A 17336-nucleotide genomic window follows, 5' to 3' on the forward strand; every position below is an offset into this window, starting at 1 on the left:
CTCAACCACTCAGCTTAGGAAGCAGGAAAGCAAGACGGAGCAGCCATGCAGAGCCCTCTCTTAGCAGTCTGGAAAAACACAGGAGAGACGCTGCAGGAAGGAAAGGGGTGAAAGGACTCTTGCTAGTGGGCTGTGAGAAGGTGCCACGTGGGTTTGGGTTAAGAACTGGAGATCCCGGCAACACAGCTGAAGGTGCTGGGAACCTCAGGAAGCCTGGCAGCCGAGCTCGGATTACTGAGAGAACAAGGGGCTACCTGAGCCACGGACTTCCATTTCTTTTCCTGAGATATGGTACCCCTGACTGGGCAAAGTAGGGAAGGAAGGACTATGTGTGTTTTGGGGTATTTTAAGGGACTTTGGGATTTTAACGAAGACAGTAAGTCATTACTCTAAGTCTGTAAAACTTTTGAATAAATACTTCCTTTCCTTTTCTCCAAACTTTGGCATTGAGAGCCGTAATTCCAATTCCCTGGAGCAGGCAAGAAACCCACAGTGACACAGGGACCCCGTCACCCCTGGGTCCGTCTGTAAAGTTTCACTGTAGTAAGAAAAGCCATTCTGTACGAAAAGGATCCAGTTATTTTTAATTTGTTGAGGTCGTTTTATAGCCTTAGATATACAGTCCACCTTTGTGGGGGTTTCTTGGGCGCTTGAAAGACGTGCGTTCTGTTGTTGGGCAGAGTGTTCCACGATATCCAAATGACAGTGCTGCATTCTCCATGCCCTTGCTTATTTCTGTCCAGTTTTACCAACTATCCGAGAGGTGCTGCAGTGTCCGTGTGTCTCCTTCTCCTTTCAGTTCTGTGCTGACCTCACAGACTGGGCACCTGCTGTTCAGTGCGCGCACATCGTCAGTATGTGATGCTGTGTCTGTCTCTGGTCACTTCCTTTGCTCTGCTATAGGCAAGCTTCCTTTCTTTTGGTTAATTTGCCACGCTATTATCTTTCTTCATCCCTTTACTTTCAACCTATCTACATCATTCTATTTAAAGTGAGTTTCTTGTAGACAGCATAAAGTTAGGTCAAACTTATAAAATCCACTCTGCCAATCTTTGTCTCTTAATTGGTATATTTGTTTATTTCTATTAATGAATATACTAATATCTTATACCTGAGGTCTGCTACTTTACCTCTTTCACGTGTGTTCTAATTTATTTTTTCCCAATTTGCTACAGGTTCCGTGACAGATTTTAGGATCCCATTTTGAATTATACATGGTATTTTTTCATGTGTTTCTTTGTAAAACTTCTTTAGCGATGGCTCTGGATGTCACAATATATATACATAATTTATCACAGTCTGGGATGTCAACATTTCACCGGTTTGATCAAGTGTAGAAAGTATCTCCTTTATGTTCCTTATTCCCCTTCATTTAAAATACAATTGACTGACATGTTTCCTAAATAACTGGCCCTTGAATGACAGGGGGGTCAGGGGTGCCAACCCCCGCACAGTTGAAAACTGCGTGCAACTTAAGTCAGCCCTCCACACGCGTGGGCTCCCACCTGCGGGCTGAAAGCACAGGAGACCCCAGGACAACATGGGTTGGAACTGCACAGGTCTGCTTACACACGGACGTTTGTTTAGAGAGCTCAGAGAAGGAAAGTGCATTATATGTGCCCATAACTTGACACTGTTGTTCTTTTTCTCCTTCCTGACCGTCCGAATTTTATGCTTCTGTCAGATTCGTTCTGTTTAAAGAACACCCTGTAGACGTTCTTTCAGGGTGGGTCTGGTGCAGTCAAATCCTCAGCGGGCTCCTCCATCTGAGGAGGTCCAGGTTTCCCCTCCTTTGTAAAGGGGATTTCTCTGAACACAGAATTCTGGGTTGACAGGTTTTGTTTTGTTTTTTTCTTTTCTTTCAGCTCTTGAAAAATGTACTGCTCCCTTCTGGCCTCCCTGCTCTCTAAGCAGAAATCCAGTCACTCAAATTGCTTTTCCCCTAAAGCTGTCATTTTGATAGGGGACTCAAGAATTGGAAAATTTTAGTGAACAGCTGATACGCCTAGTAGGTAATGCACACGTTAAAGCTGTCGTTTCAGGAACTGCAGGTACCGCTCACCATTCCCTCCTGGGCACAGCTGGAGACATCCACGCCATTCTGTTCCAGGGAGAGACAGATTACTGTCTACCCATCAGGGACAGCTAACCGCTCAGGGCGAGAATGCTGTAGGTTTTTACAATCTAATTCTCCCTGAATTTCAAAACCCCTCGCTGCACTTTGTTCTCTGTTATAAAACGGCTGGCGGGTAAGAAAATGTACGACATTAGGGTACAAATCCCCCACCTTCTCAGATCCCTGGCCATGTGAGTGAAGTGCCCATGAAGACTCGATCCCTGTCCCTGCTGACGGGGTCTGGTAGTGACAGGCAGCCCGAATGCCGGCTTTTCCGGTTTCGATCTCTTTCTCACTACTTTCAAGATTAATTTCTGTGCCTTTAGTTTTCAGAAGTTTCACTATGGTTTGCCTTGGTTTAGATTTCTTAGGGTATCTTGTTTGGAGTTTACTCAACTTCTTGAATATCTTTATATCTTTTGTCAAATTTGAAAAGTTTTCAACCACTAGTTTTTCAAACATTTTTTCAGTTCACCCTTTTCTCCTAACCCTTGGAATTCAGATCTTTTTGTTATATTTGCACTGTTCCCTGAGGCTCTTTTTCATTTTTTCCAGTCTGTTTTCTTCCTTTCAGGCTGGGTAATTTCTTTGGTTCTCTTCCTCAGTGCACTGATTCTTTCCCCTGCCCTCCTTTGCTGTGAAGTCCAGCTACTGAGGTTTTTAAGTTCTGATTATTTTCATTTCTAAAATCTCCTTTTAGTTCTTTATATCCTGTATTTATTTGCTGAGATTTACTTTCTTCCATTTTGAAGCAGTTTTATGGTAGCTGCTTTACACGCTTGGTGAGATAATTTTAACATCTTGGTCATCTCAAACCTGGTGTCTATTAATTATAGGGTTTATTCAAATCTTTTCTGGTTCTTGGTATGAGATTTTTCATTGAAACCTGGATAATTTGGTATTGTTATGGGACTTCGGGTCTTATTTAAATTTCGTGCTTCACCTGAGACTATCTAGCATGAGAAGAGCTTTGGGTGCTTCACCACTACTAGGTGGGAGTGGAAGTCCATCTCCCCACTCGGCCTTCCCGGACCTATGAAGGAAGGGCCTCACTCACCTGTATGTGCACAGCCCTGGTTGGCACCTCTCCCTCCCTGGCCTCTGCTCACACTGCAGGGGCCTTGGGGTGCAATCTCAGCTCCTGGCTGAAGCACCTTGTCGCAGCTGGTGAGACTGGATGACTGGCTCCTCACTCACCACTGCTGCTTGGGGTGGGGTCAGGCCTCCAGTGTTTGCTGTGGGGTTTGGCTGGACCACGTGGTTAATGCCTACAAGTTTACTGTCCTGCTAGAAAAAGCTTTCCTGGTCCGGCCGCACATAGGAGGCTTTCATGGGGCTTTCCTTGTCTATGGCTGTGGGCATTCTGGGTGGCTGGCTTCTTCAGCTCCAAGCATGGGACAGGAGCTCACCACCAGGTTGTTCCTCGGGTTCTGAGTTCTGCAGCCAGTCCCCTCCCTGCTCTCTGTCGTTTAGAGTCGAGTGTGTTCTCTGTAACTCCCAGGGTAATGGCTGTACTTAGCAGGCAGAGCAGGGAAAGACACATCCACCCCACCTTTCCAGAGGCAGAAGTCTCCCAGCAACAGCTTAGTAAGTGAAGCATACTCGGGAGCAGCTGGCCTTGTCCTCTGCTCAGTAAATGATGTTTACAGCAATAAACCATATTCTTTGTCCCTTCTCCCAAAGAAATTATATTCTGCTGAGAAACAGTAAATTCTGCAGCAAGTCCCTAAACACCTTCACCTTGAATCTGGAGGGAAATGGTTCTAACCACATGATCCAGCCAAACCCCACAGCAAAGACAATATCTAACTTCTCACACTATGATTCCCCTCCTGAGGAAGATTCCGGAAAACGCACATCCCCAGATGCGCTCATTCTTTGGTGCAGGCCTAGGCCTGTGGTTCTGTTGCACCCTGGGGAGACCTGGGCTGGGAGCTAAACGAGAGGAGAAACCGCAGATGGAATCAATTGCCCAGCAGGAGCGGTGGCAGTGACATTTGGTTCTAGGGACGGACCGAACAGCAGGTGTCTTCCTTGTGAATTGCAGAAGTGTCTGACCACTGTGCTGGACACCCGACACTTACGTAAAACAATACTGAACGCCAACTGTCAATGAAAAGCAAGTAAATAAATAAAAATTTAGAATACAAAAGCACCCCAGCACCCTAGCAGTCCACGGCTCCTGTCAGCGGGTAGGCCTGGGGCAGCCAAGACTACCCACCTGTGGTTGCGTATCGTCCCAGTTTGCAGGATGTCACAATACGCAAACTGGCCTCCTCAGCAAGGCCGTCATACACCTCATCGCTTTCAATAAGTTTTTCACTTGTTTAAACTAACCAAGTGGACCCATCCGTGAACTTATGAATACCGACTATACCACCTAGGCCAGTTTAAAGAGAACAGGGGAAAATGCCGTGACTCCTGAATGAGCTGACACCCAGAGTAAAAAGGAGGGCTTCTCCACTCATCCTCATACCTGTTCTTGAGGCGGGGACCTGAACTCCTTTGTCTTCCTGGCTGTGAGCGCGGCCGACATGTTTAAGGCCTGCATCACCTCATTGTAGCGGAAGCGCTGGTTGTCTTGCAGCTTGGCGACAAAGTCATCTGAAAAGGCCACAATGGCTTCTATCCGGTGTCGGACCTGGCAGTCACAGAGGTACTGAAGGAGCAGGCACATCTAAGAAGACAATTGAAAAGACACCAAATCTGAATCTTGAAACAGTTCATGGACATCAAGTCAAAATCAGGGCCGAGATGCCTAGCTGCCAACTCTGCTCCTCTGTGAACAGAACCCTGGGTTTGTACAGCAGGTCCCAGGGAGAAAACGGAATTTGCCTAAGCCAAAATGGCAGAGGCCTGTCCTTTTGGTGGACACTCCCTGTCCTGGCCCCCGGTAGCCACCAGGGCTACGGTCAATGAGGTATGTAAGAAGTGTGCCAAGGGCCTTCTGGGAGGGACCGTCCATCAAATAATGGACTGGAAGACTCTCCTGTCAAAGTGGGATTTCCTGGGCCACGATGTGCTCCCCGGAGGGAGATGAGCTAACCCCTCAGGGTGGAGCTCTAAGTCCACAGACTAAGGGTCAGAGGAGGACACTAAGTACTGGGTTTCAAATGGCACCACTGAGTTCCAGCAGTTCTAGAACCATCTACCTCCAGACTTCGCACGTAAGTTAACTAAGTGGTTTTACAGCATAGTCACTAAATGGCTACTTGGATATTCTCGTACGGGAAGCTGGAATTATTTTTAACTGTACAGCAAGTCTTCAGAAACATGCCTACCAGGAGACGTTATGCCAGGTTTAGGAAAACATTTAAATACACTGATATCAATTGTGATTCAATACAAAACCCTGGGTGTTTCCATCCACAAGAGAGCCATTTCTGTCAATGGCGGCTCTAAAGTAGCCCCAGTGTCCACCCCCTCTCATTTGCTCCATCCTAGCATGATGAGCACACCCTTCAGTCTGGGCCCACGTGACGGCCTCCTGGCCCAGTTTGCCCGGACCAGCCTGTTTCTCCCTCGGATCTGTTTTACTCACAGCAGCTACACTGTGATTTCAGGATAAAATTTCCTTGCTAAAACTCCTCATTGGTTTTAATCACACTTAGGCTAAAATTCATAATCCATCATGTGACTGGTGGCAGCTGTAGGCTCCCGTCTGTGTGGCCTGCCCTCTGCCTGTCTCACCCCCTCTCCTTGGCTCACTGGCTGTAGCTGCACGACCTCTTCCTGCTTCAGAGCCTGCAGAGCCGTGGATCCTGCATGAAAAGCTCCCGGAACCCTTCCACTCCGTGTCCACACACTCACTGGCCTGACCCCAGTTAGAGGCCCCCCACCTTTCTCACAGCCTTCTAGTATTCCATTCTACTATGCTAGTCGTCCACTCCGTTCCTTCAGGTCATTAATGCAGTCAGTGGTGAGACATTTGGAAAGAAGGGCATCAGCAAGTGCACATGTCCCCCAGGGACTGAGCTGCTGGAAGGCAGGGCGCCCCATGCCACCCTCAGCACTAGCGCCTAGCTCAGAGAAAGACCTGCCAGTGGAATGGAGGGGAAAGCAGCATGCCAATGATGCATGCACCCAGGCGGCCCGAAAAGACCAAAAAGGCTGAATAAAGGTCCTCAGACATCATGAGCACAAAGACAGGCCACACCAGTGGTTCCTCAGGAACACACATAGAAGGCAGTATCTGGCTGTGGGACATGTGCCCTGAGGTTGGCAAGAGTGTTGCCAGGGCAGGAGAGGGCATAGAACCGCTGGATTTCAGGCATTCCAAACAAACGCGGTGAGATGCGCATGCAGAAACAAAAGGAAAGACACAGGGAATGGCGGAGGGCCCGGAAGGATAAGAGCTGGCAGACAGAAGCCCCTGCCCTTGGCTTCCAGACACACACACACATATACTGACATACACACAACTGTACATACACAGAAATATACAAACATACATTCATATACACATATACATCCACAGTCACACATGCCTATACACACACTACAAATATGCGTATGCATACCCACATGCAACTCTACATGCAGAAATGTGCATATACACACTTACAACACAACTATACACACAATTATACATACACACAAATGGCCACGCACAAATATACACATACATGCATACAGACAACTATGCACACATGCAAATATACATATGAGGGGAACTTCGGCCAGCAAGATCCCCAGGGCCACCGCAGATGGAAATAGAGTCGTCCCGGCCGCAATCTGGTTGCTCCGGCGGGAAAAGGGGTGGCGATTCCCTCCAGTGGAGAATGCCCTGAACCCTTCTCCAGCATGGCGTTTATTAGGATTGGGAAGTGCAGGAGACGAGAATATAGCACACGTGCATAGCTTATCAATCAATGTCCAACAAGGCTAGTCATAAAAAACTAACACCATCTATAGATAACAATCGAAGAAACACAGGAATCTTTTCAGGCTGGGGTCTGTGAGACATGCAGACCCAGATGGCTGGAAAGGCGCATATATCATGAAGTAGGGAGTTTCACTCCTTATGCCTTGAACTCAAACATCTGGGTTAGACTGACAGGGCTTATTGCTGAGCACAGCTGGCTTCAGATGACAAAAATGTACATTTCAGGCCTGATTCTCACAGGACCCTTGGTGTTAGAATCAAGTCATGCGTGCCACCTGCGTTATGACCTGGTTTTCCAGGGAGACTTATCAACCCCTTTCAGAGCTTGCTCTCCTGGGGCTACAATCTCTGAAACTACACAGAGTGGTCCCCAACATATATACATACATAAATGTACATATACACACAACTCTACACACGGGTGCACATACAGACACATAAACACATCCATACACACAAACATACACACACACACATGCACACGCACATTGACAGGCCAGGCTTTCAGACACATACAGCAGACAGATGTGTACTTTGCCAAGAAAACCACCTTGATAAAAATACTAAATTTATCTTTTATTAACTACTGTCACTTGACTCAATTGGGAAGTTTATTAAATACATTTCAAATATAATAAAATTAGATATATGGGTCCCAAAACACAATTGGACATCAGTTTTCTAGACAGCCACACTATACAGGAACACACACACACAGGGGGCTCTCAGTGCCTGGGTCTCCCACAATCCTGAGCTCCCCACCCCTCCTTCCCTGGCTCACCTGCAGCTCCTCCCCTCACCTGCAGCTTCACGGGCTCAGGAAGCTTCATCTGCAGCAGCCCCTCTGCTGCATCCCCACGTGCGCCCTCGGGCCTGGCGTCATCGGTGCGGGGCTCCATGGGTGGTGCCTGCCTCTCCTCCTGCAGGGCAGCCTCCGTGAACACCCGGGGCTCGATCAGCTGCAGGATGTGCTTCAGGTCCTCGCCTTGGAAGACACCCATGGTGAGCAGCGTGTAGAAGAGCTTGATGAGCGGCACAAAGAGGAACTCGGTAGTGCCCCCTACAGGGTCCCGCGCCCGCAGTCCACCCTCCCGCACAGCCTCAGTCAGCATCTGCATGGTCTTGGCCTTGAGCGTGTCCAGTGGGAACTCGGGGCTGTCCTGGTAGCAGTCGTGGTTGAGGCTCACAAAGCTGGGTGAGGAGAAGCGCATGCGTGGCCGCAGTGAGGTGCTGAGGCCGATGCCAGGCAGCCCGTGCTCCTTGTGCTCGTCGGGGAAGAGTGTGATGCTCTTGGTCTCATCGGTCATGGGCACAATGAACTCGTTGTTCATCATGAGCCGGGCGGTGGCGTAGGCGCTCAGGTGGATATCGATGAGCAGGTCGTAGTAACCAGTGCGCAGCAGGCCAGGCATGTACTTGCTCTCGATGGCGTAGAGCAGCTGCGCCTCATCCACGTGGCTGCAGAGCGCATGCGCCACGCGGTGGTTGCCCAGGGCGCACACGGCCGAGTAGAGCCGCAGGGTGTGCGAGTGGAAGCGCAGCAGCTCCTCCTGCTCGGTCAGCTCCAGGATGTCCACAGACCTGCAGGGAGGGGCATCCTCAGTCATGGGAGAAACCAGCAGCTTGCACCAGCACGCGCTCTCTCCTGCTCCCTGCCCTTTCCCGTGGCATGCGAATGGCAGCATAGATTGTTTAAAGATCAGTTCTACACGTTTACAAGAGTTCTTCCACACAGAATTTTATGCTGAAGATTTCCACCCACTCACGCTTACACCCTCTTCATCGTCCATGCTCCCGAGGTTCGGGGCACCTCTTAGATACTTGGGGCCCAGTCTGAACCTGGGGACCCCTCCTTTCAGAATGTGAGCACTCCTTGAAAAACCCAAGTCTCATTTCCAACTGGCTGACTGGTTCCCAGAAGCCAGAAAATTTTGCCTCAGATTCAAGAGTCTGAGCCCTTTCCTCTGACCTGAGAGCTATCCACTAACCAGTCAGAGCAGGTAACCGGGCTGATTCCCAGACGTAACCTCCCTTCCAGCTGACCTCCCTCCAGAACACACAGGCCCCCGTCCTCTACCAGGGGTGCATGGCTGTGGCTCAGGAAACACACACCACAGAGACGCTTCCCACTCAGAAAGGTTTCTGCTGGGAAACCGAGTTTACACAGGCTCCTCTATGCCATTTTGCTTCTTCCACAAACCATGCCCTTTCAACACATAAAACCTCAAAATTAGGGCCAGAAGATGCCTAAAGTCTTTCCTTAGGGAATGGAGACTACTTTAAGAGTAATAATTCCTTTAAATGAGCCACTACGCCTTTGGAAAGGGTCCTTGGTTAGGCTATCATATAAGCTCATCCGAATAGGGCTGTTACACGTTTGTTCATTAATGTTAACATATGTCCAGAACCCCACCCAAGACACAGTAAGGACAGAGGAGTCATGAATTGTTGTTCAGCTCTGTCTTATCCCAGCTACCCCGTTCCCCTGCCCATGCCCAGCCACTGTATCGGATGGTTCAGGTCACAGGCATTACACGACAAGCCACCACAGCTCGGTGGTGCGGTCTGTCCAGATGCCACCTCCCAACTCTCAGAATCAGAAGCATCCTGCACTATAACCTCAAAGCAAACGATTACCCACCACGCACTGCGGGCCCTCACTCGCTGATTCCCTGCCAACACCTCTCTCCCTTCCAGACCACTCTTGTAAGCAAGGGGCCAGGCCTCCTGCTTTCCCCACTTTGTATCCCGGGCCAGGAACTCTGGGGCACTCGTGCAGGTCTGCACACTGAATGAGAGGGTTCTGAGGGGTCTGCAGTCTACATCTTGTAATTCCACCCACATCAGGGTGAACCAAGGCACACAGCTCAACTGATTCAGTCTGTCTTCCCTCGAAGTAATTTCTTTAACATTTAATATAAATCATTTAATGTAATGTTTTAAGGTTCACCTCTTTTACAGATTGTATCAGTACCTTATTCTTGTTATTGCCGAATAACACTGTGCGGAGAGGCTGCACCCTATTTATCCACGCCTCGTTGCTGGGCATTTGGGAGAGCCCCACTTTTTGGTTGCTGTGACTAATGCTGCTATGAACATTGACGTAGAGCCTTTTGCGTGGCCATAATTTCATTTCTCTTGGGTATGTGCTTACTGGCAGTGGAATTGATGCGTCGTATGGCAAGTCTGTATCTAACTTTTTGAGGAACTGACAAGCTGTTTTCCAAGGCACATGCTAAATTTTAAAGCTATTAAAATTTCTTTGAAGTGCCAAGCACGTCTAAATATATAAAAGCAGGCCTACCTCCTGCACGAGTTCTAGGGTTAAAGACTTCAAATACAAGACCAGCAAATGTTCGTCTGCATTCTTCATGCGATGTTTTCACTCTGTGACCATGCCTTTTGATGGTATTTTGGGAGGCCAATTTTGGTCCAAAACTTAGAAACTTAGTTCCTTCTGGATCATGAGGCTGCTGAAGCAAAAACCTCACAATTTCAACGTGGAAAAACTGACATTCGTGAAGCCACCCGTGAGGGCTGACTACACTTCGTGTTGCCACAGTTATTTACTACCTGGAATGCAGGTCCACTTGCTTCCAAAGCTTTCAGCATCTTTTCAGCTTTCTTTCATGCGTGTTGCTTATTCTGAGTTTTTTGTGCCTGTCAAATGGAGGGCTAAACTGGTTTCTGGGATTCCGTCTCTAACACCTTGCAACTTTATGACGCCATGTCACTCACAAAGTCAGGAGCCGGACCACAGCGGTGCCTGCCTGAGATTTCACTTGCTGTTGCCATAAGAAAGGCAACAGAGTGGGAAGAAATAGCGCCCTACCTCACCACCTCCCCAAAGGCAGCATAACCGTTCTGTGTCAGGGTTTGAACTTGGACTATGTAAAACAATGTCTCCATTGGATATAAGAAACAAGATATTTTTAAACCTCCTTTTGTGTCCCAGTGCCACCCCAGAGCCCCTGGGATGGCGCAGGTGCACAGCAGACCTGTTCTCCTCGGGGATGTGCAGGGACATGAACTGCAGGGGGTCCACGCACTGTACCAGCCAGCCCTGGCGCTCGCTGACCCGGGACACATCCACCTTCAGGAACTGGTTGGGCATTCTGCTCCACAGGACGTGTGACAGGAACTGGACATGCAGCCGTGGGGGGCACTGAGGCACAGGGTTTCTGTGCTCGCTCTTGAAGAGTCCCGCAGACAGAGGCATCACGTTCTAGGACAGGAAGCAGAAGGCCCGTTATGACAATCCCTGAGGTACCAGTGACGGGAGCTCTGTAGGACAGGTCATAGAGGTAAGGTCCGCTACACGTCGGCCACAGTACGAGAAATACCATAAGCTGGGCTGAAGGTCCTGCAAGGAGACGATATCAGGGGCAGGAATGGCCAGCAGTTCAGGGCAGGTGCAGGTGCGGGCAGGTGCTGCCACAGCCTCGCTGGCCCACAGAGAAAGCAGGTGTAGCCAAGTGTCCCCACGCCCTTCAGATTGGCTCTCCAGGCTGCTGGCAGTACCAAACTTCCTGACACCAAGGTCAAGCCCACCTGACTTTCTCTCCGTCGGTCCTGTCCCCACCTGGTCCTAAGCCCACGCCCTGACTCTCCATCAGACTTGCTGGGTTTTAGTGACCAACGGTGAAGCAGACACAGCCCCCACCCCCAGAGGGCCAACTCTCCAAGGGAAAGCAGAGTTGAGCAGGCATCAGCTGCCACGATGCTGCCCCCCACCTTCCTCCACAGCATGGAACTGCAGCCACCCTAACCCCGTCCAGTCTGGTCTCGAGGACAGAGAGCTCTCGACTCTGCCAAGGCCTGCGCATCCATGTGTGACCATGACACCACCCTGCCTGCCTGTCCTGAGCCATGTGAAATCCACCTCATCTTCATGCATGGCCTTCAGGCTCGCCCTCTCTTGTCAGACGGCCCCGTCCCTGGTTTAGGGACTGAGAACAACGCAGACAAAATGCCCTCACACATCTTCTGTTTTCTCATTGAAGACACAAACACAACGGGTAAGTAAATTAATATAGTACATCAGAACGAAACCACAGGGTGAGAGAACCAGAAGGCAGGGCAGCAATAAACAGGGTGTTTAGAATGGGTGTCGCTGAGCAGGCGACAGTTAAGGAAAGAACCAAAGGACAACCCCGTGGATATGCAGGGAAGAAATTTCCGGGGTGGGGTGGCCAGTTCAAAGGCCCTGGGGAGGCAGTGTGCCTGGAAAGCATGAGGAGGCGCTGGAGGCCGGCACAGTGCTGTGGAGAAGGGCGGAGCAGGGGGAGGCACAGCCAGAGAGTCTGGAGCTCAGATCCCTTGGGACCAGGGAACCACTGGGCTACCTCTGAATTGTACCGTCAGGGAAAGAGGGACTCTAGGGTTTTGGGGACCAGAAGGTCATGATCTGATTTGCACTTAAAAGCAGCAATGGCTGTGCAGACTGTTTAGCAATAAACAAATGGGCGAGGGTGAGTTATGGAAACCCCATGGGGAGGCCGCTCGAGTAACGGGCTGAGAGACGAAGGTGACAGGGAGCAGGGTGGGGGTCAGCAGGGGTCAGAAGGTGGAGGATATGCCATAAGGAACCAGGGCACAGAAAGTGAAGGGGAAAGTTAAGGATGACTCCCAGGTGTTGGGCCTAAGCAACCAGAGCTGCTACGAAGTGTCGGGGGAGACCAGGTCATCAGGTTAGGAGCGTCTAGTGACGGGCAGCAGTCCAGTTTCTGACACGTTCAATCCGCTCTACCTAACGCACACACGAGTGCGGATGTCAGACAGACCAACGCATACATCAGGGTTCCGAGAAACCATCACTTCTGCTGAATGTAAAAAACATCATCCGAACTTGCTGCCTCCTTCCTCACACTTTCAACTTAAATTCACTGTGATATAGACTGTTTCCATTATTTTTCAGGAATTCTTCTGGAAAGTTCCCTAATGCCCTCTTGATTAACAAATGCCATGATTCCTTTAGTCTGTATTGCATGGGCCTTTCTGTGGCGGCCGAGCATCCCATTTACAAAGGCAGAAACCAGGCTTGCATGGTTTAAGGACAAGTCCATGGTCACCGAGGCAGCATGGAAATTGTCCAGTCTAGTCGCCTGACGTGCACCTGGCCTCCCCATGTTCGTAAGTGCCAAATTCACCTGATTCCACTCCCTGAATTTCAAACCTGCTCTTCTGCTTGTGGCTGCATTAGCATCCCTCGCTGTACACTCTAAAAATATGTATTTTATAATATATAATTCTGCCCTCAATTCTTCATTCTCCTTGAGTGCCTGAACTGCTGGCTCCAATTCATCCACAAATTTCAATGCACTGTCAAATTCTATGAACTACTCCTGTAAAAGGCCTTCCATCCATCACTGTGCCTGCGCACCTGCTCCCGCGTCCACAGCATCACGTTGCTGATGTCGCTCTGCTGCTGCCTGCCCTTGTCCTGCGAGTGCAGAGGCTTCTCCTCCATTAGCACTGACGGGTTCTCCCCCAACAGCTGGATTACGCTCCGTCTCCTGCTCCACATTTCCAGCAGGGGGCCAACTACAGAATAGCAGCCAACTTCCCAGCACAGCGTCCAAGGCCTTTCAGTGTGGACTTGGCCCACTTCTAAGCACACTCATCTCCAGCCACTCTGGAAGGCATCCTTTGTCAGTCACACTGAATTCTTCAGCTCAGCGCTTTCCAGCTTACATGTCCCTGCTCACTGTCGCCCTCTCCCAGTCGATGTCCCCTGAGGTCTCCTATTCAATAGTTAAGAGCCAACCTAAAAGTCTCCTCTTCGTGTAGCTTTTCCTGATCCACCCCATGCAACTTAGTGCTCTTTCATCAATGTCCCCAGAGAACCTGTGCACCCCAGCGCCCAGCACGACCACAAGGAAGCCCGCTTCAGCTCTGTAAGCCCATCCACTAGCTCACGTCAGTTCCGTGATTACTGAGCTGTATGTAATTTGGCATTTTTGTTCCATATAAGCCAGGTTTTACTAACAATTATATTTATTATGACTGAAGAGAACGAATTTCTAATTATGTTCTCCTAATGACTGGAAATAGAGCATAGAATTTTTAAACATGGCTGACTTTCTTTTCAAAAATTATTTATAGGATTCACAGCAGTACTAATAAAATACTGAATTCATTTAAGTAAATGTTATTCCCAGCAGAACACAATCCACATATGACACCAAGAGTGAGTCCTTCTTACCTTTATTCTTCCCAACTCAAACTGAAAGACGTTGGGACTTGTAGCTTGTGCAAAAACCGCAGGAAACAATTTGGTACTCGGCTCCACCTTAAAGAGACCAATGCGTTGAATAATATTAATAGAGGAAGGAACAGAAAAACACATTTTCTTCACAACAACTAAGGAACACTTTATGAAAGGGAACCAGAGATTTGTCCTTTCTCTCACAGGGATACTGTCTTTCAATGATTATTAGGAGCCTTTCCTTTCTTTACTACACAAATGCTTATGGAGGAGTGTATTCTTTACTCTGCAGGGCATAAAGCACAGCTATTATTCAAACAGAAGTGAAAACACGTAATTGGCTTATTTCTGTTTTCATTTTGTTTCTAATTTATTTTTTGATCTGACAGAAGGCATTTTTCCCTAATGGGTAACAACGCCTCACTCCAGAGAAGTGCATGCCCACGGCCGACCGGTACCTGGTAGTACGTGCTCAGCTCCTTGCCGTTGGCCGTGAAGGTGAGCAGCCCACTGGCGGCGTCCACCACGCAGCCGATCTCCAGTCCGCTGTTGCTGCGTCCCTGCCCGGGGCTCGTGCTCTCGCCCGCACACACCATGTAGCAGTTGCTGCGTTTGATGCTGAATTTCAAAGAACATTTTTATCTTTGTACGACCACACGTGTAACAGAAAGCATGTGTATCTTGCAAACTAAACCCAAATTATGCTGCGCAAGCAACAAGCTCATGCTGTGATGGGAGAGGTGCACGTGGGCCCGAGTCTGTGACTCTGAGCAAAACTTCACTGGCGCCAGGGGGCGCTCTGACTCAGGTCTTACACGTCTCTAAGTCCACACCTAATGGAGACTGGTCAACAAGCTGGAACCAGGTAAGAACTGACCTGCACCTTCCCTCTAAAAACTCAAACCAAACTGGACCTTTTCTGAAGTTCAAAAAAGTTAATTTAATAATCACCCTAATTTGTAATTTTTGTCCTCACATTTTTTTTTAACCCCTGTTCTGAGATGAGAAGCATTCATGTTTAAACACTCTCAGAGTCCTCAGGCAGATTCTACATGAGCCACCAGTCCTTCAATGTACTTATTTATAGTTTGGTTAAAACCGTGTCCCTTCAGGGACAGTTCCCAGTGACCTCTCATGAGAGAGACTTAGCTAGAATATGCACAAAATCACTGATATTACCCACAAACCCCACCTGAGTTTGGCCCTCAGCAAAACCTTCACCAGAGATGGTAACAAACTTAAGTTGTTTGTGTTTTGTCTGACACTATACAGCATATATATTCATGAGATCAGTAAAAAAATAAAATAAAATGAAAAATGTCAAAGGCAGGCAAAGAACAAGAAGGTAAGATACTGTCAGTTTCTGAGTAATCGAAAGTCAAATGTGTTTCTTTGCACCACTTACTTAAGATGCACCCACCCTCCCCTAGACTATTCTTACACCAAAGTCCTCCATTAGGCAGCTCATCACTAGATTGAGTTATTTCCTTATATGGTCGTCTTCTCTGAGTATCAATATATCCCCCAGAATATTGCTAGAGACAGGGGTTTGGGGCCCCCACACTAACACAAAGCACTCTTCACTGGAGGTTTTTGCCAGGCCCACTGTCTCGGGGTCAAAGTTCAAGTGCTTCAAGTGCCGAACCCTGAAGGTAGGAGGTTGAGCTTCCAGTCGCCAAAAATGAGGAGCAGGTGTAAAAGAAAAGCAACATGTGGAGGACTATTTCTACAAGACCCGTCTCTGCAGACCAAAGGATGCACAGGCACAAAAGGTGAATGCGAATGGTCAGATCTTCTCTTGTCTAGTTCTGCAAGGAAGACGGCCTTCTTCACTTTTTTGAAGGTTTGGTTTGAGTTTGTTTTACAAATGAGAAAGGATGGCACAGAAAGTGTAACTGACTTACCCAAAGCCACACAGCGAGTCAATGGCCAAGCTGAGGAAAGAACCCACTGCTCCTCAGTCCAAGTTCAAATGTGTCCACCTGGGCTGAACCACGAGCCCCTCACGTCTCCAACTGTCTCCCCACCACAGACCAGCTGCCATCATACGTATTGGACCAAACACTAACTGCCTCATGTTCACCCATGCATAACCCCAGCCAGAAGGCTGAGGGTCGTAACCATACAGTTGCCATACAGTTGCTAGTCTCGTACAAGGTTACCTGAAGGAACACATGGTTATTACCCAGAGAGGAGCACCGTTCTCACTTTAGGATGGTTTTCACTTTTAATATATTAAGATTCCTTACTGGCTTGTATGGGCAACAGAAAGAACGCTGATATTAACAGTTATTATATTGCTCCTCTAAGTAGAAATATTACCCTAGGCATGAAATCCAAGAGAAAAGATTCCTAGGTTTATCAACTTTTTCATCAGATGTCACTTGCAGGAAATGGAAGAAAACCAACCTTTCATGCACTTTTCCTTTTTCGTCTCCGAGAGTAACGGTTACTGTGCGAACTCTGTCCAAGTCAAAGCAGGTGTCGTACTGATGGAAATCGGACGTGATCCAGCCCACCCAGACGTTAGCAGGTTCTTGTCCGGGGAAGATTCTCACTGAGTAATAGTACTGTCAACACAGCAAAACCAGGGGTTGGCAAAGGAAAATGAAACAAAACTTCGATTTGCAATGTTTTGGCTATGTATTCTTTGGCAAAACTTCAAATTGCCAAAGAATATATTTATTTTATTATTTTTTAAATGGTTTATTTATTTATTTTTAGAGAGTGGGGAAGGGAGGGAGAAAGAGAGGGAGAGAAATATCAATATGTGCTTGCCTCTTGCATGCCCCCAACTAGGGACCTGGCATGCAACCCAGGCATGTGCCCTGACTGGGAATCAAACCAGTGATGCTTTGGTTCACAAGCCGGAACTCAATCCACTGAGCCACACCAGCCAGGGCAGAATATATTTCTCTTAAATAATCAAACCTAATTAAAATGTTATTGACACCAAAGACTAACACTGCAAAACAGAAGAGTTTTAAAACAGAGATCCTGAATTAAACTAGAAATAGTACGAAAAAGAAAAGACTCTATCTGAGAGAACACACTAAATGGTTTGATGTTTTCTATAGTCCCACATGTGAATGCATGTATGTTGTGAGTACATACAGAACGTGCATACT

At 48.2% G+C, this 17336-nt stretch overlaps 1 protein-coding gene across 7 annotated transcripts in view; it reads right to left on the reverse strand.

The window, feature by feature from the left end:
- RYR2 (ryanodine receptor 2) overlaps window positions 1-17336 on the reverse strand; it is a 522347-nt gene that overhangs the window by 173003 nt on the left and 332008 nt on the right. For all 7 annotated transcript variants that reach the window (XM_071219601.1, XM_071219596.1, XM_071219600.1 and 4 more), the window contains exons 33-38: window positions 16618-16778; window positions 14667-14826; window positions 14206-14292; window positions 11000-11226; window positions 7802-8582; window positions 4593-4793 (exon numbers count right to left, since the gene is read on the reverse strand). In XM_071219601.1, coding sequence (XP_071075702.1) covers window positions 4593-4793; window positions 7802-8582; window positions 11000-11226; window positions 14206-14292; window positions 14667-14826; window positions 16618-16778 — 1617 coding nt within the window. The remainder of the gene's footprint in view (window positions 1-4592; window positions 4794-7801; window positions 8583-10999; window positions 11227-14205; window positions 14293-14666; window positions 14827-16617; window positions 16779-17336) is intronic.

This window comes from Desmodus rotundus, chromosome 10, assembly GCF_022682495.2.
Source record: "Desmodus rotundus isolate HL8 chromosome 10, HLdesRot8A.1, whole genome shotgun sequence".
Classification (NCBI taxonomy): domain Eukaryota; kingdom Metazoa; phylum Chordata; class Mammalia; order Chiroptera; family Phyllostomidae; genus Desmodus; species Desmodus rotundus.